Below are 26,139 nucleotides of genomic sequence, written 5' to 3' on the forward strand. Positions count from 1 at the left end.
CCTAGCAATCTTTACCCCCACACAATTTTACTTTGTAACGGAGACATAGCAACTTAATCCTGTTTAGTTGTTTTGATTAAGATTGCTAACTCTGGAGTAAAACTCCTTGGATTCAAATCAACTTTTTAATCTTACTGTGTCTGTGTTTCTTTATCTTTAAAACCAACATCATAGCATTGTTGTAAAGATTAAGCAAGTTAATACTATTTCAATGTTTTAAATAGTGCCTGGCATTTACTAAGCACTCTGTAAATGTTATAAATAAATATCTGTCATTGCTATTATTAGTAATAGGTTGTATTTAACTTCAGATAAAACTCATGAATATTAATCTTTATAACTCAGAATCTTTATCAGAATTGCCACATTGAAGGCATTTGTCAATCATACTCTATAGGCAAACAAACAAGTACAGAAGTTAACATTTTCAACATTAGAGCTATAAATTACAATTTTATTGTATGTTACTTTTATAGCGTGTATATACATATTTAACTTGTATAGTAATGTTTTCTCATCTGATTTCATCTTATAGGTTGTGTAAATCCACATGGGGTCACTGTTCCATATATAATAAGAACCCACCTCTAGGATTTTCTTTCAGAAAATTGTATATGCAGTTGGATGAAGGCAGCCTCACCTTTAATGCCAACCCAGAGGAGGTAAGTGGAGAACTTGAATATTTATAATAGTTGAACTTGATTACCACCTTGTCTCAGCTTTGCTGCAATATAATATAATAAACTTGCAAGTAAAGTAACAGGTCATTGAATATTCGAAACTAATTACCTCTTATTATAATATATTAGAATGATCAAAATGTGAAAACAGTGCTTTCTCTGATTTTTTTCCCCTACTTTCATTTTACTATCATCCTAGAAAATTTCAAATTCTCAGAAATTTTTTTTTTCTCAGAAATGTTTACATGTCTATTAGACTTATTCTTAGAAATATAATGGAGGGGCTCCTAGGCCTCTCAGTTGGTTAAACATCTGACTCTTGATTTCGGCTCAGGTCATCATCTCAACAGTTGTGAGATTGAGCTCCGCATTGGGCTCTGTACTGACAGTGCAAAGCCTGCTTGGGGTTCTCTCTCTCTCCATCTCTCACTGCCTCTCCCCATGTTGGCACTCTCCCTCTTTCTCTCAAAATAAATAAACATTAAAAAAAAAAAGAAATATAATGGAAATTACACAGCACTCAGAACTACTGCTTCTAGGTGACTTATTTTCTGTGGAATAAAATAACTGGCAGTGATATTAATTTAAATTTTCAAAAACCAACTTTTTTTCATCTCTTGTAGGGGTATGAAGAACTATTTAAATCATGTAGCCAAATACTTTTTATACACTTAAAAAAATTTTTTTTTAAGTTTATTTATTTTGAGAGAAGCAGAGACAGCACAAGTGGAGGAGGGCCAGAGAGAGGGGAAATGAGAGAGAATCCCAAGCAGGTGTCATGCTGCCAGTGCAGAGCCTGACACAGGGCTCGAACCCATGACACCATGATAACATGACCTGACCTGAATCCGAGTCAGACGCTTAACCAACTGAGCTGCCCAGGTGCCCCACAGCAAAATATTTTTAAAAATATCTTAACTTTTGCTATGTTAGAATTAGAAAAATGTTTCTCCCCCGTGCACAATATTTTAATATTGGACAAAAATACTGATTTTATAAATGTGCTTATCATAATACAAATGACATGTTTTTAAAGTTTATTTTGAGAGAGAGAAAGAGAGCAGGGGAGGGGCTGAGAGAAGAGGGGATAGAGAATACCAAGCAGGCTCCACACTCTAAGTGCAGAGCCCGACATAGAACTCAATCTCATGAACCAAACCGTGAGATCATGACCTGAGTCAAAATCAAGAATGGGATGCTCAACCGACCAAGCCACCCAGGTGCCCCAATGCAAATGACATTTTTAATATTAAATTGATTTTCACTTATTACAAACGATTTCTTAAATTTTTCTTGTACACAAGTAAAAAATATAACACCATGCATACATTATCAGTTATGTCTTAGCACCACAAATATAACAAAACATATGTATTATAAAGCCTGATATAAATATTGAAATTAAGAAATTTGTTCTCACTACTGTTTGTTTCGACTTTCAGTGAATAGAGGACTCTTAATTTAGAAGGCAAATGAATGGATAAACTAAACTGTCATAAATTTAGGTTTTGTAACTTGGCCCTTAATTGCAATTTTGTTCTGATGGACTTTATCATAAAATACATGTTTTTACTTTATTTTTGGTCGAATCCAAGTTCTCTTCCATCTAAAAATATAGCAATAGTAAGCCTGTCACTTTTTGATCGTGCTCTATGGCATAGCTACTGTGTACGAGAGATTCTTCTATACTGACATGTTTGAAGAATGTCATAGTTTCAGAGACTTCATTATTCTTGTTTGTTCAAATTAGACATTACTTGTAGCTAACTAAAATCGTTCTTATGACGAACTTTATAATAAGATACCCATTTTTCATTAATCCCTTAAGTTTAATCTAATGATGATTGCTGGAGAACTGAGGCAGAATAGTACATAAGGATGACGAAAGGCAGCTAACACCAGCGCCAGCCTTTTATGTCCAATTTATCAAGGCATTCTGGTTCCTGTCATGAATTATGCTGATAATGAGTAAAACTGTCATCTCCAATTCATATCACTTGCAAATGTTACATTCTAAGGGAAATATAACTTGGTAAGTACTGAGTTTTAGATTTACAAAGTCAGAAAAGTTGGATGTAACTGCTGATGTTGATTATGGTAAGTAGTCATGCCTTGCTAAAGGAGTATCAATTTTTAAAACAAATTATAAACCATCATTTTTATGCAAAGATTAAACCATAGATAGGCCCTCATATAGTAGAATATGATATCGATAGTTTTAAATATCTAAATTGGAAAAACTAGATGTCAAAATATGTTTCCATCTTTGCAGCTACATATATCAGACTACAGAGTTCTTGTTACACCTCCTCTACTGTGTTTGGAGGGGTGGGCAGAGGAAATAGGGTAAAATTAAAAGACCTCTTTTTATCTCCCAAAACTTAAAAAAATTTTTTTAAGTCGAATGTTTACTAAGAGAGGGGATTGAAGTTATTAGGTAAAATAAGATTTTAGATCTTCAGATTTTACTTATCCATCCTACCTTCCATTATTATTGAGAGTTGGCTGTATTTTCTTTTTCTTCCTTCCCTTGCCTGATATCCTGGAGCATTCCAGAAGTATTGAATTCACTATTCTGAAAGGGGCACATAGTGCCAGGAGGCATAGAGCTGAACCTTTCAGAGTGACTCATGGTTCCAGAATTCTGACTCTATGCTTTTATGAACATAGCATAACTATGTATGTAACTTAGCATGTGTTGCCTGATAGCAAAATAGAATCCCATCTTTATCAGAATGCACCCAGGTTGTAAATAGACAAAGAAGGACATTGAAATATACTTGTAGATACAGAGAAATGAGGGAAAGTATTTTAATGACTATAATCTTTACTTTATTTCATTGACTAATATACACAATATCAACTTGGTTGTTTATCTGAGTCAAGCCTTCAGAATTGGAATCATGTAATTCAAAGAGTTATCCTAATAGATATTTTTATATAGAATTATCTGTATGAGTCATACTTTTAGCCAGGTCTCAGAATGACTCTTGCCAAGTTTTTTGAGTGCTAGAAATCAGAAAGTACTTTCTGGATGTTTTTTTCTGCCCTCATTGGAGCACTGTCATGAAATGTGTTATTTTGGGTTCATTTAAGCCTGAGAAGTAAATTAGTTTTGATGATATGTTTAAATATGTGTTGTTTATTGTTAGTACCTGAGATATGATGTGTGTAATTATTCAGTGTTATAAAAACTCTACTTTTCCATAATTTCTAGTTCTGTACTTATCATTTTGATAGCAAGCATCATTAAAATATTATAAAAATAAGAATACTTACAGCCACAGGGAACAAGATTCTCCAAAGGACATCGTTCATGTCACGGATATGGGTAACCAAACTCCACAGCAACTGCTGGCAGTGGCTCATGGGGTGGGGGAGAACATCTGCACAGTTTGTGGTACGATTATCTAGCACGCTGCTGTTATCTGCATGACGTTGTGATCTCAGCTGTATGTAAAGTCTTGATCTTGTGCATGAGCTTGTGTACTTTGTGGCAGGTGACCACATTCTAGTAAAGGAATGTGCTGAAAACCATCCATTATGTTAGGCTGTTTTCCCCCTGCATGTACAAGTTACGTGTGTTGATTTTATTCTGCTAGCAGTATTATAATAAAGTAATTTTTTCTTATCCCCCAATTAGCTATATTCCTTGAGCTCCATTTAGTATGAAACATTTTCTTAGCAAACATGATTTAATTTCAAGATATTATAGTTTTTATTTTTGCTTGTGTAAGCATGTTTTTAAAAAGTCTTTTATATTCTCATTGGGGTCAGGGAAAAGTAGTCTTTTTTGTAACTATACAAGCATATTTTCTTTGTGTTCATAAAGGATGGCCCACAAGCATACAATTTTATGCATAGTTATTAGTGATGTGGGATAGATAGAGTCTATTATGAGAAGAAATATTTTAAATTTGACCTGTGTACACATTTTAGAGGGAAATGCATAAGCAGTTTATTTTAAAGATAATGATTCTTTTTGTTGTTTGTCCAGCTAAAATATAAACAGGAAATTGTAGTTCTCCATTATAAAAAGGAACTCAGAAGTTTGTACTCAGATGTTAAATCTTAGTTTTTGCTCTAATATACAGCAAAAAAATGCTCATTACCATTACTTCATAGCATAGCAACAATGATGAAAACTATTTTTATTCCTAAGGATAGAAAACCCTATCAGAAATTGGTGTCATCAGAATGTACAGATAAGCATTTCCCGAATGTATTCTTTGGAATAATTGTTCCACGGGATAATAGATAATCAAAAGAGTTCCCCAATCTAATAAATGACATGTTATGATTAGCTGGCTTATTTAAAGAATAGCTTTTCAGAGCCTTTATTATATTTATATACAGTTTGAATATGAAAGAGGAAGTTATTGTATACAGTATTATTCAAATTTATCTGACATAGTGGCTTTTGGAGTTTTTTGTTGTTGTTTGGTTTTTTGGTAAAATAACATTTGAGGGGACTCGTTCTGTACATGCTAGTATAGATTATTGGTAATCTTACTATGTGTAAATAAATATGTGTTCCTAACCGGCTAGACACCTAGCTTGAATAATTGAAATGCCCTCTTGTTCACTGACAGTTAATCTGATACCTATTTTACTTGTAATCCTCTCTCTTTTTGAAAGTCTATGAATCTATATCTGTTCTCTTTTGTATGATAGTATTATAAAAAAAAAAAACCTTAAAACTGAGAGTTGTGTCTTGAAAGATTGAGAGATTTATCTATGTTCTGGGTTTTGGTTGTCATCTAATATGTTAAAGAAAATGTTACTTTGGAAAATAAGGGCAGGACAACAAACCTGATAGGCATATTGAATTCAAATATTTGCCTTTAGGCATTGACATAAGTATTCATATCAAATAATTTGTAACAAATGATTTATCATGATATCCTTGATCTCATTCTCCCCACTAACTTTATTTTCAGTGAATGCTGACAGGCCACTAAGATGTCTTTGAGTTTGGCAAATATACTTCCTACTTTTTCCTATATGTATCAGCTAGGGTGTTCTGGCTGGCAGGAACAGAGAACTTAATTGTGGCTTAACCACATACATTTATTTACCTCCAAAGACACCCAGAAGCAGTTATCCCAGAGTTATTTCCATGATGCACTGATCATATCATGGACTCTCAAGGTGTGTTTACTTTTGCCTTCTTTTGATAAAAAGTTGTCCACCACCACTCAAAACATAACATGCCCATATGAAAGTATCCTCACCACAAAGAGCACAAAGAAATTCTCTTCAAATTCCTTATGCTTATTAGGAAGAAAACTATCCTTTCAGGTGCCTTCAGTGTACTTCTGTTGATTCCTAATGGACATACTGAATCACGGGAACATTCCTAGACCAGTTAGGAACAGAATAGAAGGGATTGCATGATTGGCTTAGAGTTAATCATGACTGAGCAACTGTGGCTGAAATTCTAAAGACAAGGAAAAGACTGAGATTGCTTTGGGCTAGGTCTCCACGCATCCGCAACATTAGTTTTACTAGTGAGGCACTTGTAAAATTTGTTATTCTGCCTCTCTTATTTCTGGGCTCTACTGGTTTAGAAGTCTTACCCAAAGGAAAAGTATTGATAAGAGGCACAACAATTCAAATTGGTTGCTGAGACGACCTTCTTGCCACTTTAGGTCCTCCTGCCACTGAGCAAAGAAGATACCCTTCCCCCCAAAAAATGAGGATCAGTAATTATTCTGTGGTTGAAGCAATTAAGCCTAATTATCAGTGGGAAATAGTTTCCCCCACAAAGTGGGGAAAACAGAAGGATATAAGTGGAACTCAGGAGATGTCTTCAAATTCCTTCTACTACTGCTATATCCTATTGTAAAAGTAATTTTAAAAAAATCACACTAACCCTATGTGGGGAAGGTTGAAATCACATCACTTAGGCTACTCACTAGGTAAAGAATTTGAACCAGCTGAAAGGATTGATCCATTTTCAGCCTCCGAAGTTGAATACAGATGATTCCAAAACCATCATGTTAATTTTATTTCCCTTGGCTCTCATGGCATCCATGCAATTCAGTTCTGGCCTGTAAATTGGAGGAAATATGTGCAGAGAAAATTTTACGTTTCAAAAAGAGACAAAAAAAAAAAAAGTAGTACTGTGGAGTATCTATGTGCATGTGTACATACCTGTCCATGTGTATACCTCTGGCACTAATATGTGAGCATATAACAACGGAAACGGAAGCAGCCATCTTGCAGCCATGAGGGCTATTAATAACAGTGCTAGTAGCACATTAGGAAGAAAGAATTGGGTCCATGAGGCTAACAACTGTGGAGCCAAAATACTTTACAATTTGTTTGTTACACAAGGCAACAGATCCTTTACGGTTTTGAATTGGGGCTCCTATTGCTTGCAGTCCAAAGGATTCCACTGCATCGTCATCACCGCCATCATCACCCAGACTCATTAAGAGTTTTATATTGTAATCCTGAACAAATTATTTTTTATAAAAATAAACAATACTAATTTTCATTAGCAAATTAATTTTATCCCCATTTTGCTGATGAGAATTTAGTCAGAGCAAAGGAGCTAGTTGACAGTGAGAGGCATCCCTCACTGAATATAGCTTAGAAAGCTTTCTCCTCTATTGGAATGATTTACCCAAAACAACTAAAATACTCAAGCTGATTGGCAAAACCCCTTCCCCTTGATTAGCATTAGAGTCAAAGTGAAAAACTATGCCTCGCAGACACTAAATATTATCCTCTGGCTAGATAATTATGACTAGTCAGGTTGTACTGAACTGGAAGCCATTTACTTTTTTGCGGGCAACGTGGCATGTGTATGGGTACGTATCAATATATCTCTTTTTAATCTGATCAATCATGTGTTATATTTAAGAAGGTAACGTTATCCTATGTCATTCAGGTCAATACCCTGCCCTGACCATAACATATCTTGGCTACCCTCCCATTCCTTTGTCTTCAGGAGTCCTTGGAGTACGTGCTCTAGAATCACTCCATAGAACTACATAGACTCAGGGTAAACCTTTTAGAAGCTTCATAGGGAAATAAATTTCCCAGCCCCTTTTGTCTTAATGTAATTGAAAGAGAGATTAAGACCTAGAGTATCCTATAGTTTATTCATCAGGCAAACCACCTGATGCATTTTGCTTTTGTTTTCTATAGTTATCACAGGGGATATTGTTAACTCATTTAGTGTGAATTATCTAAGGGCAAAGTAAACAAAAATTAGTGGAAAATGTATTGATCTAGGACCTTTAAACCAGAAGAAAGAATAAAGTTAGAATATTTTAGTACCAAAGCACCCATACTACAAACTCTTAAATTTTAAAATGTGCAAAGCTAAAATGAGCAAAAATTTTTCTTTGTTTGAATTTTACTTTTGTTGCCAATTTAAATAAATACACCTGGCAAGTTTACAATATTGTGTTAATATTTTAAGAACATTTCAAAGATAAATCTGTTTGCCTGTTACTTCCTTACCATGTCCTGACAACCTTAATAACCTCCATGTTCTTTGTTATTTGATGTGTCCACAGTTTCAATGAAATTTGGCAACACTTTCTAGATCTAAGTTCTCAATCTTAATGTCCAAAGTAGTTGTCTCTCCTACACGTCTTATCTGAATTTAGCAATTGCTAATACCAATGTCACTCTACAGTATGAATTCTTTATCTGAAACCTAAAAAACAATATATCCTCAGTTCTTGGATGTCTTCAGTTGTGGAGCATCCTTTGAAATATTGGAGTATAAAAGAAACACTACATTAAATGCAAAAGTTTGAACCAAAACTATAGTATACATTTATTCCTAACGTTATATAACATTTTCTTTCATGTCATAAAATTTTTGAAGATGCTTTTATTATAAAAGTGATAAGATCATTGTAACCACTTGTGACCATTTGTTAGCAAGTAACTATAGAATCATAGTGCCTGTTGCTTTTTATTATTTGTACTGGCGACTCTGACTTTTGAGAGTTTACAATGTGAGGCATTTCAAAGTATACTGGAGTTTTGATCCAATTCATAGGTTTTTGTGGTGGTTATCTTCTTTTCTTTTTTAACTTCAGTTTAATTATGTAATCCTTAAAAGTTTATAGCTTCTCTTGAAAGCCAGCTAGAGGCCTTGTACAGATTCATTCATTTTAAAAATATTTATTAAGTATCTCTCCAGTTACTAGTTATATGACTTTGACCTTGGCAAATTATTTAATGTCTGCACTCCAGTTTCCCCGTACGTAAAATGGGGACAATAATATTACATATATCATGGTGTTACTGTGAATATTAAATGAAATAATAAATGTTAAATACTTAGTGGCTCTAAGTGCTTCCCAGAATGTAGGTTTCATTTATACTAGAGGTACAACCATAACAACTTACACTGTCAGGAGGCAAGTACTGCTGTAAACTGTGAGGTTCTTCCTCTCTTGGAACTTTTGGATTCTAGTAGATAGATATTTGACACCTGAGTAATGGCCCTTCATAATGTATGTATTGGTCACACCAACATCTCCTAGCTTTAAATGGTAATACCATTTGCCTTTAATATCATTTCCTAGTATGTGATGAACAATCTTTTGCATATACAGTAACTTTTGTGCCAGTGGTGATACTTAGTGTAATGGTTTTTTTAGGACATTTTAAACAATAATTAGGTGTCCAAAATTATGTTTAAATTAAAACATGTGTCGTGGCTGAATATCGTGATGAATAGATACTTTACTTACGTGACTAAGTACACACATGTGCTGGCAATAAAACTACCATTTAAATTTTTTTTTTTTTTCTCAACGTTTTTATTTTTACTTTTGGGACAGAGAGAGACAGAGCATGAACGGGGGAGGGGCAGAGAGAGAGGGAGACACAGAATCTGAAACAGGCTCCAGGCTCTGAGCCATCAGCCCAGAGCCTGACGCGGGGCTCGAACTCACGGACCGCGAGATCGTGACCTGGCTGAAGTCGGACGCTTAACCAACTGCGCCACCCAGGCGCCCCAATAAAACTACTATTTAAATTCCAGCTTGCTTCTCTGCTTGTCTACTCTTAAGATACGAGGTTTTTCTTAATGTGTATTTCAAAATTGTTTCAGAGCCGTCAAAATATATTTATAAATGTACATATGAGAATCTAGGTAATATGAGAAAAGTGCTTCTTATTTACCAAAGTGGAGTTTGTCATTTAAATATATACATATACACACATATATTACTGCGAATGCAGTATTTACATGTAGTTTTTATAAAGTGGGGATTTAAATTAGTTAGTATTCAAATGGATCACTTTCTCATTAGTTTGAGTTGTTATTAATTGTACCTTAATCTAATAGAGTTTTATTTCCAGATTTTGATTAGAATGCTTTCTTTTTCTGATTTACAAACAGTTTAGTGAAAGAAGGGGCTTTTCCCAAAAGCTGAAGCTTACGTCAGCTACCAGCAACTTGTCAATAATATTAGCTCTTACTTATCATTTACTTATCATACTTACTTATCATTTAAGAATTACCTTCATGTTCTTCATCTTATTTACTTATCCCTGTCATGAGAGTGATACTTTTGGAGACTACTAGAACTCAGTGTGATTCTTTTTCTGTTTGAGTATATTAGAATTAATTAATAGGAACTTTTAATTGTTATTTAAAACCTAGATAATGACATTTATGTTATCTTGTCTGATGTCATTGCTTTCTCTCCTATGAAAAAGAAGCACAACGATCTGTCTTACATTTCTCCTCCATTTTCCCTGGACTCCATTAGAAGTATTTTCCGTTTTTGTTTTGATTTTCTTTGAACTGTCCCTCCTTTATGTAAGATTTCCTTTTGACATCTTTTGGCTTCAAATAATTTAGGGTATATATGTATGACTATTCTTAGCAGTTCATCAACATTGTGCACTTCGATGTATGGAAAAGTCCTCCATAAATTGTTCCAGGAAGCTGAAATCCAATCCAATTTCATTCCATATTCCATACTTAAAAAAATGAATAGTATGATTCTTCATTATTCTCTAGAATCTTTTATTCTGAGCAATTTCAGTAAGGAATTGGCTGCAATATATCAGCATTTTCTCTTCACGTCTATCACTTCCTCCACATAAGCATGGACAATGTGTGCTCTGTTTTTCCTAGGGAAGAGATAAGACAAATCTGCAGTTCAGATTTCAAACTGACATCAAAATTATCTTCACATTTCTTTCCCAGTTGTCATTACCTCCTTTCCTCTTATTTATAGCTAAGTCACACAGAGGCTTTCTGTGAATAGCCTACTTACAGGCACCTCAGTAAAAGGTAAACTTCATTTACTACTCTTATAATCTTTTCATATAGGACAACTTTAACAACTTGAGCCTAGTTTTTACTTTAGTCTTTGAATCTAGTAACTAGATTAGGAATAATGATTATAATATGTATAAATAGACTAAATTATAATGAATAAATGAAATAACATTACATTTCTAAAGTACATGTGGTAGGTCAGTGTTACAACAGAGGAGAGTGGTGTGGATACTTCCAGAAGAAAACACTGCAAAAGTTAGTGGGTAAAATGAAGTGAAATGACACAATAAAAACATTGATACCTAGTCTTAAAATGTGCTCATTAGGTAATCTTCTGCATTTATTTTGCTGCAGCTAAAAAGCACCGTGTTGATTTATTACTTGAACAGTATATATCCCCAAATGAATCTCACCTGTTCAAGTTCTATGTGGGTTTTTTCCCCCTTAACTATAAAATGAATACATATTCTCTGATTAAATATGGAGAGTGAGAACTACTGATTGAACAAAAATTAGTGGGTTTTATATTTTGCTTCAGTGATCCTGAAAGTACTGTAAAAAAGAAGAAATAATATCAGAGCAGTCGTCTGAACCATTGTTGCTGTTTTCTAGCAAGACAGTGGGGTGCTCCATGTGACCTATGGAGGGCTGCCCCTCTGAACTAATTATTTTTACTATCCAGAAAATAACCATCCATAATAGTTTTTGTATCTCAATTTTTACATTACTTTTAATGCAAAAGGATGACATTTCAGTTGCTCGTTTCACTGAGGTTAAAATGCATATGTGAATATTATTATGTCAATTCTTACTGAAAGAAAAAGTAGAAATCTAGATTGAACTCTTCTGTTTTATAAAAATTTATTGTTAAAATTTAAGGATCAGTATTTTAAAAGTCCTCTAATAAAGTCCTCTAAAAAAATTAAATGCAGTGTCCGTTTTGCTTTCCATTATATAATTATATTAGCATTATATTATGCTATAAGGACAGATTTATTGCCTGAAAAGTAGTAGCCGTGGCAAATTTGAGCAAAGGCAAATTTGAGCAAAATTAGCTAGAACCCATCTTTTTCTAAATTTCTTTATTAGGCTGTTCTGAAGGATACAAGGGTACCCCTTACTTTGTCACAATTTTGCTATATACATGATTGTTTTTATTGATACAGGCTGCTACACGATGTTTCTGCCAAGCGTCTATGCAAATAGCCAGTACTGTCAGTACCAGTAGTCAGTGTTTGGTTTTTTAAATTAAGACTTTATAATTTTTTAAGTCAGTTTTAGGTGTGTAACAAGAGTTGATTCTTTTGCATTTGGCTTTGCATACCTAGTGTTTTAGAATTCACTCTGTTCCTAAATGTATGATTTCTGACCCTGAACATAAGTATGGTAGGTTTGGCTTTTGAAGTACACCATGGATAATGACTTTAATCGATAAGTAAGGCTTTATTAAAAGGGGAGAGAAAACGTGGGTATCGATGTAATAGAAGAAATGAAACAAAGTAAAGGTATCTTAAAATGAATTCTGTGAAAAGAGCCATTCTTACAATCATAACATAGATAAATTGTATAGGTGACTAAGCCCCAACACATCGTTTTCTTCATTTTGAATTCCTTCTTAATATTGGCATAAGCTGTCTATTCATGATTTCTTGAATTGTTTGTTTGCCTCCTAAACAAATTACATCAAAACAGCTCACTACTCTAATTTGTGTAAATCTTGGGGCTGTCATTTGTATAACCATTTTTAGTGGCATATTCTGTGCTGTCTACTTTACAAAATTTCTTAATTGTTCTCTCTTGGATTACTGTAAACACGCGTTCTATTAAAGAAAATGTAACATGAATTGACACTCATGTCACCTGGGTTCTCGCTGCTGCCTGGTGCTCCTTTGGTTTATTCCCTGTTGTGCCTGAACCGTTGTGATAGACATCTTCAGCACTTCACTGGGAGATCCAATTCAGCTCTCTTTTCCAACTCTTTCTAGATGGTTCGTCCACCCGAAGAAGAAAACCAATATGCACTCTGCTTTTTGCCTTTATCACTTTCTTAACATAACCTGTCTCCTAACCGTTACTACTGCCCTGTCCTCCAGGCTCAGAAAGCATTATCAACTCCCTGTGTCTGCTTTTGGTCCAAGATTTTTCTTTCCTTCTTCTGATCAGCTTCGTTATTTCCCATTATTCTATCTTCTGTCTCACTTTTTTGTTCCTTTGCTTTTTCCGTCTTTATGGTCTTTGCCTCACGTTGGTTTCGAATTTCGGTTACCGTATTTTTTACTTCGGCCTGGTTTTAAGCTCTTTTATCACTGTGGTAAGGGACTCCCTGATGTCTTCTGTGCTTTCCTCAAGGCCGGCTAGCAATCTTATGATTGTTACTTTAAATCCTGGATGAGGCATGTTACTTGGATCTGTTTCGATTGGATCCCTGGCTGTGACCATTTCTTGTTCTTTCTTTTGGGATAAATTCCTCCATCTTGGCATTTTGTCTAGGTCTCTTTCTTCTTCTGTGTGTTAGGAATGCTGTTATGTTTCCTGCTGCTGAGAGTAATGGTTTTATGAAGAAGACACCGTACAATGTCCAGGGCCTAGCGCTTCAGGAAGTGTCTCTGGAGCATGTTGTGTGTACTCCGCAGCTGTGTTATGTCCGCTCTATCCCTCAGGCCGGTCCTCCTCTGCAGGGATTCTTCTTTCCTCCAGTGGGGAGTGTTTAGACCTCGGCCAGCGTGGCGAGTTGTAACTTTTTTCAGTCCTTTCCCCTGCTCCCCTTTTCTCTACCTTGCTACTCCCATTATCTCCTCCTGCTCCTTACGTCAATCTTTTACTCACTCTGCTGGTTCTCTTTCTTTCTTTCTTCCTCGACGTGCATGGGTCAAGATTTTCTTGAAAAACCGTGTTTCCCTTATTGACCTTTAACGTTGCCTTTTATTTTTCCCATCTTTATACTAATAAATTTTTCAAGTGAGTGGGCTATCAGTTTCTTTACCTTGAGCTCATTCCTTAGCTTTCTTCTTAGACTTGAGCCCCCATTACTCTGAGGAAAGAGACCTTGAAAGGTACTACTTTCTCTTTCTTTTCTCCCTGTCACCAAATCCATTACCCTCTTTCCACGTGTTCATCTCTTTGAGCTCCCTCAAAGAAAAAGGAAACCAGCCTTGTTTTATGCCAGACACTTTCAAATCTTCACAATAGCCACTTAAATAAGATTTTTACTGATTAGGAAACCGAGGTTCCAAAACTTTGCGTAAATTATGTTCACAAGATCATGAAATGGCAGGGCCATGATTTGGTCTCTCTTGGAACAACTAAGCTCTTTCTCTTTCTGTACTATGGAATTGCACTGTATGCCCCTTTCTTTACATTTCAAAGACTTTTACCCCCGGGACATTATTGTATCCCTGCGTTATTCATTACCTACTCCTTTACCGATTCTTCTTATTCAGGATCCTTAATCTGTACCTTGAACCCTCGCTTTTTTCATTATCTTATTACATTGCCAACTGCTTCCCCTGCCTTTCTAGTTGTACCTATCATCACCTGAAATTCAACATTTCAAAGTTCACACTCATTACTCTTTCCTTTAATTCAGCACCGTCTATAAACTGTGGAGTTTTTTGTTTTGTTTTGTTTTTACCCCTGTCAGGCATTTCCCTTTTCATCTAAGCCAGAAACATCAGTTACCTTTATCTTTCACTTTTCATTATTCATTGGCGCATGGTTCCATGTGTTCTCACTTCTCATTTTTATATACATATGTAGCACATGGATTTTGTATATATATATATATATATATATATATATGTGTATATATATATGCATATATGTGTATGTGTATATATACACACATATATATGTGTGTATATATATGTGTATATATATATATGTGTGTATATATATACATATGATTTTAGAAAAGAATATTTCCTTTGCATTTCTGTTGCTTTTTCCACATGTTTAAGCCTGGACAATTGTAGTAGCCTACTGTCTAATTTCCATTTTATTACTTATTTATATTACTGTCAAATTGATGTTGCAGGCCATTGCTTGATAATGTTAAAAAGTCTTCAGAGGCTTCCAGTTACATATAGGGTAGAAAATACACTTTATACCCTAAAACTCAGCCCTATTTCTCCTATAGTCTGATTCCAGACTTGCTCTGAAGTCCTAGATAGTTCGCCTGTTTTTTTGAAAATAGTCTGATTTTTTTTTTTTAAATCTTCTAATGCTTTGGCTCATATGATAGAACATCGACTAAAATATTCCTCTCCAGTGTTCTTCTCATTCTGGGCTATGTAAACCCCTACCATTCCTTCAGAGTAGATATTCCAGGAAACATGATTCAAATACCCTTTCCTACAGTGATTTTTTTTTTTAATTGAACTACTGAAATGCTTATTTTTCATACCAGTTCATTTAGGCCTTAGTTGACCGTCTTGTGTCATTGATTTGTCACACATGCCTAGTGTGGTTATTTGTGTACCTGTCTCATCTCCCCAGATAAACTTTAAATTTGCTTAATGCAAAACTTTCGTACTTTTCAGTGTCTGTCACTGAGTACCTTGCATATTTACCATTTGCTTAATACATTGTAAATGAAGATCTAGATGGAAATGAAGATTTAATTTTAATAGGTTTGTTTGGATTCAGTGTTTCAGAAATGCTTTTAAAGAAGATGCATAGCTATCTATATGAATATATACACATACACACAGACATACATATGTCAGTTTTACAAACTAGTCTTTGGGTGTTCATCTTTATATTTAAATTTAAAGTTAAATGGATACTTTAAAAGAAATCACATTACAAAGGAATTTAGGATTTGTAATATGAATATTATTTATGTTTATGATTTTCTGGAGAAATATGAATCTTAATGTCTATATGCAATCTATTTTCATAATAAGAATTTTATTTATCCCACTGTAACTTTCCTTTAAAAATTTTTTTTAATGTTTATTTATTATTGAGAGACAGAGACAGAGCATGATCATGGGAGGGGCAGAGAGAAGGGGAGACACAGAATCTGAAGCAGGCTCCAGGCTCTGAGCTGTTAGCACAGAACCTGACGCAGGGCTTGAACCCACAAACTATGAGATCATGACCTGAGCTGAAGTCAGGCGCTTAACCGACTGAGCCACCCAGGCATCCCACTGTAACTTTCCTTTAATACCATTCATTAAATAAAATCCATTTTGGTCAATAGTTTTCTTCCAGATGACAGAAACTTCCCTTTATGCTATGGAGCCAATTCATGAAAGGACTGACTCCGTCATGATTTATCTTTGAGTTATACAGCAACAAAAATTAAATTAACCAAATGGCAAACTATTAGCCTTGAACAGCTATAGCTCAGAAGCACGATCTTCCTTACATGGCACAAGCCTGCCTCCTTATTACTGACATTTAGTAACCATACTCCTACATCATCTAAAATAGGATTTCTAACCTGAAGTTCTTAGATGGGCTTCAGACATAAATACATATATATATATATATGTATGTATATACGTATGTATATATATATGTATGTATGTACATACATACATATATGGGCTTCTGAGTGGCTCAGTGAGTTAGGCATTTGACTTTGGCTCAGGTCATGATCTCACAGTTTGTGAGTTCAAGCCCCACATAGGGCTCTGTGCTGACAGCTCAGAAACTGCTTCTGATCCTCTGTCTTCCTCTCTCTCTGTCCCTGTCCCTTTTTCTCTTTCATGCAAACACACTTTCTCTCTTTTAAAACAAAATGTTTTAAAATGTGTGTGTGCATTATTCTGGGGAGACGTTCTATAACTTTCATCAGCTTAAGATCTTCACTGAAATTACAGGGTCTATCTTTTTTCCTTATGATAAAGCCTTTCAGGTGTCTTAACCTTAAACTTCTTTCCTAAGTATCTTTTTTAGGCCTAATATCCCTAGATGCCTCAACTCTTCATTATCTAACAGGACTTCTAGACCCTTCAACAATCTTATCAGGTCTTGATTTCCTTTATCCGGATAAGTTCTAGTTTATCAATATGGCCCATAAAATGTGACATCCAGAATCAGACACTTTTATAGTGAATTATATAGACAGTAGTGAGCTACAGACTTCTTTTTTTTTTCTGGAAACTATGTTAATATAAACTAACATTAATGTTCATGATTTGCTTTGTGAGACACCACATACATAGCTCACCCTGCTGAGAGCTCTAGTCCTGAAAAATAACTAACATGCTATGTGGTCTGAAGGGAACTCTCTGTACCATTCTTCTAAAACTATATTGAAAATAAAAAAAAAATAGTTATACCACTTATTAAACAAATGTACAGTTATTCAACAGGTCTCACACTATGTTTTCTTTTGTAGTTCCATGCTTACATAATAAGATGGGAATTCGAATGGTTGCCAGCTTGCTTATTGAAGAAAATTATAATCTGTCTCATGTCTTTTCCCATTTCACATCCCTTGACCCTTCAGTCTGATAGCCCTTCTAAAGTAATCTTCCTTTCCAGAGGAATCCCAGGCTTGAAAACTGATGCCTCCTTTCCTCATAAAACCAACAGAGTTGGCTTATTTCAGGTTGTGTCCCTAGTTTTCAGGCTTTGGTTTAAAACTAAGTTCATGCCTACTCCTCTGTATATGGTTGATTTTGGAGACTTCAACATTCTTAAAACACGTGTTCCTTAAAAAAAAGGAAATTGTCAACAGCATATTTTTAGGATCTCACATGAGGTAAATACCAATGTTCATTTATAACTAAGAAGCATTAACTGATGTTAAAATGCACATATCATATAATTAGAGAATTATGTACTATTTAATGGATCATGCAGTATTTTTTAATATTTTGTATAATTTTAAAAAGAACTAGTTTTACATGTCCTAAATATTGGCTTACAAGTAGGTATAAATAAAGAACCCATTCCATAATATTTAGTTGGCATTCCTCTTTGAATCACTTAGATTAAAATTAAGCACTGGTAATACGTCTGAAAAATTGTTATTCTTTTAAGTGGAGGAATTTTGGAAATAAATCAAACCTGGAAACTTTTGCTAAATAGATCATTTAAAACATACAGTCAACTCTCGATTATTCAAACTAATGGAGGAAAGGATGGAACAAGCATTAATATTTCTTTAGTTCCTGCCCCTCAGATAACTGCCGAGAGCTTCATTCCAAATTCTTGGGCTTTCCATCTTGACCATGTTACGTTTCCTAGCCGTGTATCTAGGATGCAGTCTGAAATGTGGCTTACAATTGAGTTGACACGAACATCTCATGTTATATTCTGCTTTTATATACATTTCTTTAAATCAGTGCTTTAGCACTGCCTTTTACTATTAAAATTCACATGAGAAACTGATAACATTGCCATTAGGATATGATCCTGATGGCTCATAAACTTAGTTTTATATTAAAAAATCTTTTGTTTGAATTACAACTTACAGATAATTATGACCTTTCAAAAGCATTACCTCATGGTATCAAATTGCTTTTTCATTTTTTTAATATAAAAATTTTATGAGACTTTTTATTTTGAAGAGTCTTTTATAAAAATTCCTTCAACTTTTTGAATTCTTAATGGGTGCAATATTTCTGAGTACTATATGTAAGTGTTTGTAAAAGGGAAGAAATGCTGAAGGAATTTATGTGTGAAAACAGTATGTTGTGTGTATATAATACATCATTTTCTCTACTAATTAACTGCACACAGTGTGCTATTATCCAGACATAAGTATTCATGGGAACGCATGTATCTGGATAACTACGAGTTGAAATAAACACACCTGCCTTTTATTTCAATAACTGCACATTCAAATTCACATAAGGTATTTATTTGAATGTGACCTCTGCATACATGAGAGAACATTGGCTTCAGTGTTCTATTTTTTTGTTGATGTTTTGTTGTTGTTGATTTAAATCTAAAATAGGTACAGACTGTGGATAATGCTTCTCTGGAAAACTTTGCATGCAGGGAAAAGGAAATTCAAAGATAAATCCTATGAAAAACCATTGAAACTGTTTTGTTTTATTGTATTTTGCCTCACTATGTATTGAAGCTAAATTCTTGTAGAATGTAGCAATGCTTAAAGCCAAAGTATGTGTACAGGCCCTAAACCCACCTGGAATTGTGCCTACTTTAAGTTGAATAATGTAATTATTTTTTTTTTTTTTAATTTTTGGTTTTCGGTTTGTAGAATCTTATCTCAAGTTATTCCCTTGAATAGTGTATTAGAGCATGTCTTTAAGAAATCATGTTTTCTGTTAGGCAGTGGAAGTGTTTGTTAAAAGGCTTAAAGTCTATAGCGTAGTTTCCCCTTGCCCCCACCATTTACGCCATATTTCCGTAAAGTTAGTTTTAACTGACATGAGCCAGAAAATTGAATTAGGATTTCTTTGGGAGTCTTAACTTTGAATTTCCTACTTTTCATTGCATGTAAACTATCAACCACAAGTAATAGTTTCAGTTCAAGTTCTAGCTTGTATTTTGCATGTTAAAGCTATAAAAAGTCTATTAATGCTGGAAAGAATTTATGGCTATTGTTCTGCTATCGCCTGATTGTTAAAATTTATAAATAAAGACTGGCTTTATTTATGTAAACTTGTCTTTCTGCCATAGGGAGTGAACTACTTTATGTCCAAGGGTATCCTAGATGATTCACCAAAGGAAATAGCAAAGTTTATCTTCTGTACAAGAACACTAAATTGGAAAAAACTGAGAATCTATCTTGATGAAAGGTAAAAAAAAAAAAAAAAAATTACGTCTTCTTTAGAATTAGCTAAGTAATGTTTTTGATGAGTTAAGCTTTTCTTTAAAAACTACACCACATAGCAGTCATCTAGTTAAGAAATTTCTCTCGCAGCTATTTATAACTACCATTGCAGCCTAAAAGCAGACAAACAGTATGTGAACCAATGATGGCTTTTTTTTTAATGTTTTTTTATTTATTTTTGAGAGAGAGAGAGAGAGCGAGCACGAGTGGGAAAGGGGCAGAGAGACACAGAATCCAAAGCAGGTTCCAGGCTCTGAGCTGTCAGCACGGAGCCTGACGAACATGGCTTTCTTCTAATAAAATTTTGTTTACAAAACAGGTAGTGGGCCCTATTTGGACCACTAGCTATAATTTGCTTATCCCTACCATAAACAATTGATAGAAATTAAAGATGATGATCATACAATCATGATTGAGTTCAACAAGAGTTGAAGCATACTATACCAAAGTGTGACTATTAGAATGCCATTGATAAAAAATACTTATAATTATATATACACACATATACTTACACAAGTATTTATATAGTTGTAAATAATCTAAATGTTCATAAGTAGAAAGAAGGGTACTGTGGAGCCATTAAAAAGAATGATTTAGATCTGTGTGTAAAGATATAGAAAGCTGTTCACAATATACCATATGAACTAGGAAAAGCAAATACTAGAAAAATATATAGTACATGTTGACATTTTTAAGTCCACATAAATAGTTGTCACCTCTGGTGGTGTGGACTGGTATGGAAAGTGAAAACTCTTAATTATTTTCATAGTTAAAAGCATAAAGAATTTTGTTCTTATTTGGATTTAGTCAAGAAGACGCTTGAAAAGAAGCTGTCCCTTTTAATGTTGCTAAATTTATCTTTTCTTCATTTTATAATTAGAATTGCTAGCTTCAGTTGCTTTATAATAACCCATTCACAAAAGATTTTAAAATTAGTGTCTTAAATAATCATAATCAGATTTTTTAATTTTAAGGATTATGTATTACTTTGTAGGGTTAGCTGATCTCATAATCAGTAACAAAGTGTTTTCATCCAAACAGATGATGATTTATGAGTGCTTATCATTTTCCTAGTAGAGAAATGGTAATTAAAGCTGTATCTTTTTCTTTTTCCACTAGGAGAGATGTCTTGGATGACCTTGTAACATTGCATAATTTTAGAAATCAATTCTTGCCCAATGCACTGAGAGAATTTTTTCGTCATATCCATGCCCCCGAAGAGCGTGGGGAGTACCTTGAAACTCTCATAACAAAGTTCTCACATAGATTCTGTGCTTGCAACCCCGATTTAATGCGAGAACTTGGCCTTAGTCCTGGTAAGAATATATATAGTGAATTCCTTCCATCTCCCTTCCTGCCTCCAGGTAAAAATAGTAGTATATGAGACAATTTTTCTCACCGTGGGGAAAGATACTTTGAGTAATTATAAATGACTTCTCTTAGTACTTGTAGCAATCACTAAATATACGGAAAACTACATTTATGTGAGCTTAGAGGAATAGTTTGTTATAACTGTCCTTCATATGTAGTAAACATACCATTTTATTTTTTTTAATTAATTTATTTATTTTGAGAGAGAGAGAGAGCAAGCAAGCAGGGGAGAGGCAGAGAGAGGGGGAGAGAGAGAGAATCTCATGCAGACTCCTCATTGTCAACGCGGAGCCCGAAGCAGGCTTGAACTCACGAACTATGAGATCATGACCTGAGCCAAAACCAAGAGTCGGATGCTCACCTGACTGAGCCACCCAGGCGCCCCTAAACATACAGTTTTAGAAAGAAAATGAGACTTAGGTATAAATTCTTTAAAATGATTCTGGCCTGAGCATTGCATATTATTATTAATTTAACTAAAAACTTGAGAAATCATTTTTAAAGCTTTTCATAGTTCACATATTACATAGGTAAAACCTAGAACTTTTCTACTAAAATTTAATTTTAATATAACAAATCTTTATCATCTGTGTCTGAGTATGTGTCTGTGTGTGTGTGCAGTATAGGCCAAGGATCCTGCATATTTTTTCATTTGACTGAGCTTTACTTATCTCTTCATATCAACACCTTTATCATGCTTATCTTATTAAGTGACGATTGCAAAACATTCGCCCATCATGAAATTTGGTGAAAATGCTTTTACAAGACGTACTATTTAACTTAGCTTCCTTAAGATTGCAGGATTCTGTAATAAAAACACAATAGTAGTAGCAAGTACTTGTAGCAAATAATACTAGCAAGTATCTTGAGGCTTGTTACTTTTTTGATAGGAAGCATCAAATACTGCCTTGGGCATATAAAGTCATTTTGTTATTGTCTCATGCTGCTCAGGTTTAGCAATCTTTTTCCCTAGAAATTTACATTCTAATCTTGATTTCTTTAAATGGTGACAAGTTTTGCATTATAGGGTGCCTTGGGGACCACATTTTCCAAAGCAGCTAATAATTTGAGGTGTTTCTTTTTAATTCCAGATGCTGTCTATGTACTGTGCTACTCTTTGATTCTACTTTCCATTGACCTCACTAGCCCTCACGTGAAGAATAAGATGTCAAAAAGAGAATTTATTCGAAATACCCGTCGTGCTGCTCAAAACATTAGTGAAGATTTTGTAGGGCATCTTTATGACAACATCTACCTTATTGGCCACGTGGCTGCATAAAAGCACAATTGCTAGGACTTCCACTATTAACTTCAAACTAAAGTTACCCAAGGACTTATTTAGCAGTTATGGGGGTTACATTAGTGCTGGTCATCCTGGCCTCTGTATTACAATCAAGCTTGAGTATACACCTTTTTTTTTTTTCCTTTTACTCTTTTCTTTTTTAGTAATTTCCTTGGGGAGCTAAAGGATTTTGCAGAATTTTTCTTAATTTTGCTTATCATGTTTTGCACAAAGCAGAGCCATTGTCTGACACAGCTGTTTAAGAATGTTAAACTGACATTATACTCTAAGGGATGGTATATTTGTGCATTAGATTTGCTTGAAAAACTATTCGTTTTCATTCTTTTTAAAAATGCCATGTAATGTGTACATATTTAATGAAAGAGATTTATAATCATAATTATTTTATTGTAAAGATTTTAACTAAAGCCTTTCCTTTTCTCTCAAACTGAGTTCTGAAATTTATTTGATTCTGATCTGAGCTTTTTACTGTCTTCATAAAAGTTGGATCTGACTTGGATGAAAACCAATACCCGTTTGTCTTTCCTTTGAACTTTGAAAAGAGTATTTATTGTTTTGTTGCTAGTAACAAGCAAAACAGGCACTTATTTTTATAATATAAATTCATCACTTGACTTTCCATTTTTAAAAGTTTCCTCATTTGTCATGTTTTAGTCTTGTCTCAATAAGTCCTTTAAGCCATTTGAGATAGCAAAATGTATTAAATCTAAGATTTACATACATAGGAACAGAATGTTATTAGAACTTATATCTGATGTCGTTTGTCAAACTTTACCATTCTCTTGATAATTTGTGTTTAGAACCAGTTGAGTGAGGGATGTTGTGAATGAATAAAGGTTCTTTATTCATTCATTCATTCATTCATTCAATAAATATTTACCAAGGGCCTTCCGTGTATTAAACACTGTGCTAGGTAGTAGTGATACCTAGACATGGACCCTGCCTTCATAGATGTTACATGACTAGTAACAAAAGGAAAAATACAGCTTCGTGGCGAGCAAATGAAGAATAGCTTAACTAATAATCATTTAATTATGAACCACTTGGCATTGAAATGGTAAAGACTAGTAGATTTATATGGTAAGTCAGAAGTTTTCTGGAAATACTAAGTGCTAAGTGAAAAGCACCAGCTTTGAAATGAGACATTATGTGATGGGTCGAACTCTAGTCTGGGGTGGGGGGAGCTTGGAGGGGCAGAAACTTGGGCTGGAGGTGTACAATCCTGGTTTCTTTAGAGATCTGATCCTAAGTAAATAGCGGTCTGGTAACATCTCAACTACAGTGACGTCCTACAGAATTTTAGCGACACGACATAAGGTGATCAGACAAGGTCAGAAGTCAAAGGGACTTTTAGACTGGGAGTAAACAAGTTCTCAGATCTTGAGGCAAGTATCTACATTTTCACATGTGCATAATTTCAAACTCCATGACAAAATAATCCTTTCTAATTTTAACTTCAAAACTAATGTATGGAAAAGTTTCTAAAGACACTGATGATAACGTTATTGTTTCTATTTTCCAGTGAATGGCAGGCATCTTGCCCTCTCTAGCTCCCCCTATCTTGTCTTTTTTTTTTTTTTTTCCATCCCCAACTCTCCCTTACCATTAGGTCCTTTCTACATCTCTGTTTTAGCTTTACTCTCTCTTTTCTTTCCTTCTATTTCTTCTTCTTCTTTTTTGTATCTTCCATTTCCCAACTTTGTCCCTTTTTCCTGTTTTATTTTCTCCACCCTGACCTGATTACCTGATTATAAATGTAGGCCGGCAATCTTCTTTTTTTTTTTTTTTTAACATTTTCTTTGAAATTTTTCGAATGTATAAAAAAGATGCAGAAAATGCCTGTATAACCACTGTGTAGATTCTACAATTACATTGTAATTGTACTCACCTTACCACATATTTGTACATCCCCCTGTCCATCAATCAACCCATCTTATTGTTTTGATACAGGTAATCCCAAGTTTCAGACATCAGTACGCTTCATTCCTAAAGACTTCAACTTGTATATTGTTAGCTAGAGAGCTACCTTGTTTAAAGTTTTTTCTTTATAGGTAAAATTTACATTCAACGAAATGCATAAATCTTAGGGACACGAATCCATGAATCTTCATAAATGCATACACGTGAGTAAACCAAGCATGTATCAAGATAAGCAACTTTATGCAACCTGTTTATAGGTAATATTTGCACCCTTCACATAAAGTATAAAAACCTTGTAGCCACATACAGTGTTTACCCCAGTCTTTCATTTGTTGTCTTACAGTTGTCATATGTGTTACATAGAGTGTATGTTATAAACTCCACAATGTGATAGTTTGCTTTGAGTAGTCGTATACATTTTAAACAAAAAAAAAAAAAACAAAACAAAACCCTCCTTCATATTTACACACATTGTCATTTCGAATGCTTTTATTCCATCCCGAAAATCTAAGTTTCCTTGTAGTATCATTTATGTCAGCCTGAAAAATTTTAACATCTATTACAGTTCAGATCTCCTGCCAATTTATCATAGTTCTCTTTTACATGAAAATGCCTTTATTTTGTTTTTCTTTTTTAAGAACGCTTTTGCTGAATATATAATTCTGTGTTGACAGTTTCTTCCCCTGCCCCCTTTGATACTTTAAAGCTATTCCTCTACCGTCTTCTGGTCTCCTCTGTTTCCATTAAGAAGTCAGTGTAGGGGCGCCTGGGTGGCTCAGTTGGTTAAGCATCCGACTTGGGCTCAGGACATGATCTCGCGGTTTGTGGGTCCAAGACCCACGCTGCGCTCTGTGCTGACAGCTTGCACAGAGCCTGGACCCTGCTTCTGATTCTGTGTCTCCCCCTCTCTCTGCCCCCGCAGTGCTCATGCTCTGTCTCTCTCTGTCTGTCAATAATAAATAAACATTAAAAAAAAAAAAAGTCAATGTATTCAACGTGTTTTCTCCCTGTGTGTATAATAATGCCATTTTCCTCTCACAGTTTTATTTTGTCACATATTTTTCTGCCTCATTTTCTCTTTCCTCTCCTTTACACATGTGCTAGAACTTTTGATATCATCTCACAGATTTTTTATCTTTTTTTTTCCTCTCCCAACTGGATTATTTCTCTTGATCTATATGCTAGGTCACTGACTCTTCTGTAATCGTCCGTCTTTGAAGCCCATTCAATCAACTTTTTTTCTCTTAATCATGATGTTTTTTGGTTCTAGAAATTCCTTCTGGTTCTTTATAATTTACATTTCTGTACCGAGATTTCCTGTCTTCATGTACTACAAGCACATTTTCCCTTACAACCTTGAACATAGTTAAATAGCAGCTTTAAATCTTTATCTGCTCATTTCATCCTTTTGACTGTCTCTTCTTTTGAGAATAGATTGTATTTTCCTGTTTGTTCAATATGTTAGTAATTTAGTTTTTGTCCTGGACACGGTGAATAAAATATGGTGAAACCCTGGATTATGATATATTTCTCCAAATAACTTTTTTTTTTTTTTTAAGCTGGGAGTTAACTGGCAGAGCTCAGTTGCAAGCTCTCACTCCCCTGAAGTTGGTGGCAGCTCAGATATTAGTTTACTTCTTTAACCTGGCATCTTTTTTTGTCTGTACAGACTTCAGAGAGAAGCCAGAGTTTGGGGCACAGTTCCTACACAGAAACCAGGGCCCTCTCTGGTTCTTTTCTTGCCATTATTTCTTTCTTAATTTTCTAGCAACTGCTGTTGCCCCAAACTCTGTCCCCTGGTTCTTCAAGTCAGTGAAACCATAGGCTATGATGCAGA

General features: G+C 34.5%; 1 protein-coding gene across 2 annotated transcripts in view; it reads left to right on the top strand.

The window, feature by feature from the left end:
• FBXO8 (F-box protein 8) overlaps positions 1-22,809 on the top strand; it is a 45,441-nt gene extending 22,632 nt beyond the window's left edge. For both annotated transcript variants that reach the window (XM_047856217.1, XM_047856218.1), the window contains exons 3-6: positions 536-662; positions 19,555-19,673; positions 20,828-21,024; positions 22,171-22,809. In XM_047856217.1, the coding sequence (XP_047712173.1) occupies positions 536-662; positions 19,555-19,673; positions 20,828-21,024; positions 22,171-22,358 (631 nt within the window). In that variant the 3' untranslated portion in view covers positions 22,359-22,809. The remainder of the gene's footprint in view (positions 1-535; positions 663-19,554; positions 19,674-20,827; positions 21,025-22,170) is intronic.
• Positions 22,810-26,139: the final 3,330 nt, after the last annotated feature.

Source organism: Prionailurus viverrinus, chromosome B1 (genome assembly GCF_022837055.1).
Source record: "Prionailurus viverrinus isolate Anna chromosome B1, UM_Priviv_1.0, whole genome shotgun sequence".
NCBI lineage: Eukaryota > Metazoa > Chordata > Mammalia > Carnivora > Felidae > Prionailurus > Prionailurus viverrinus.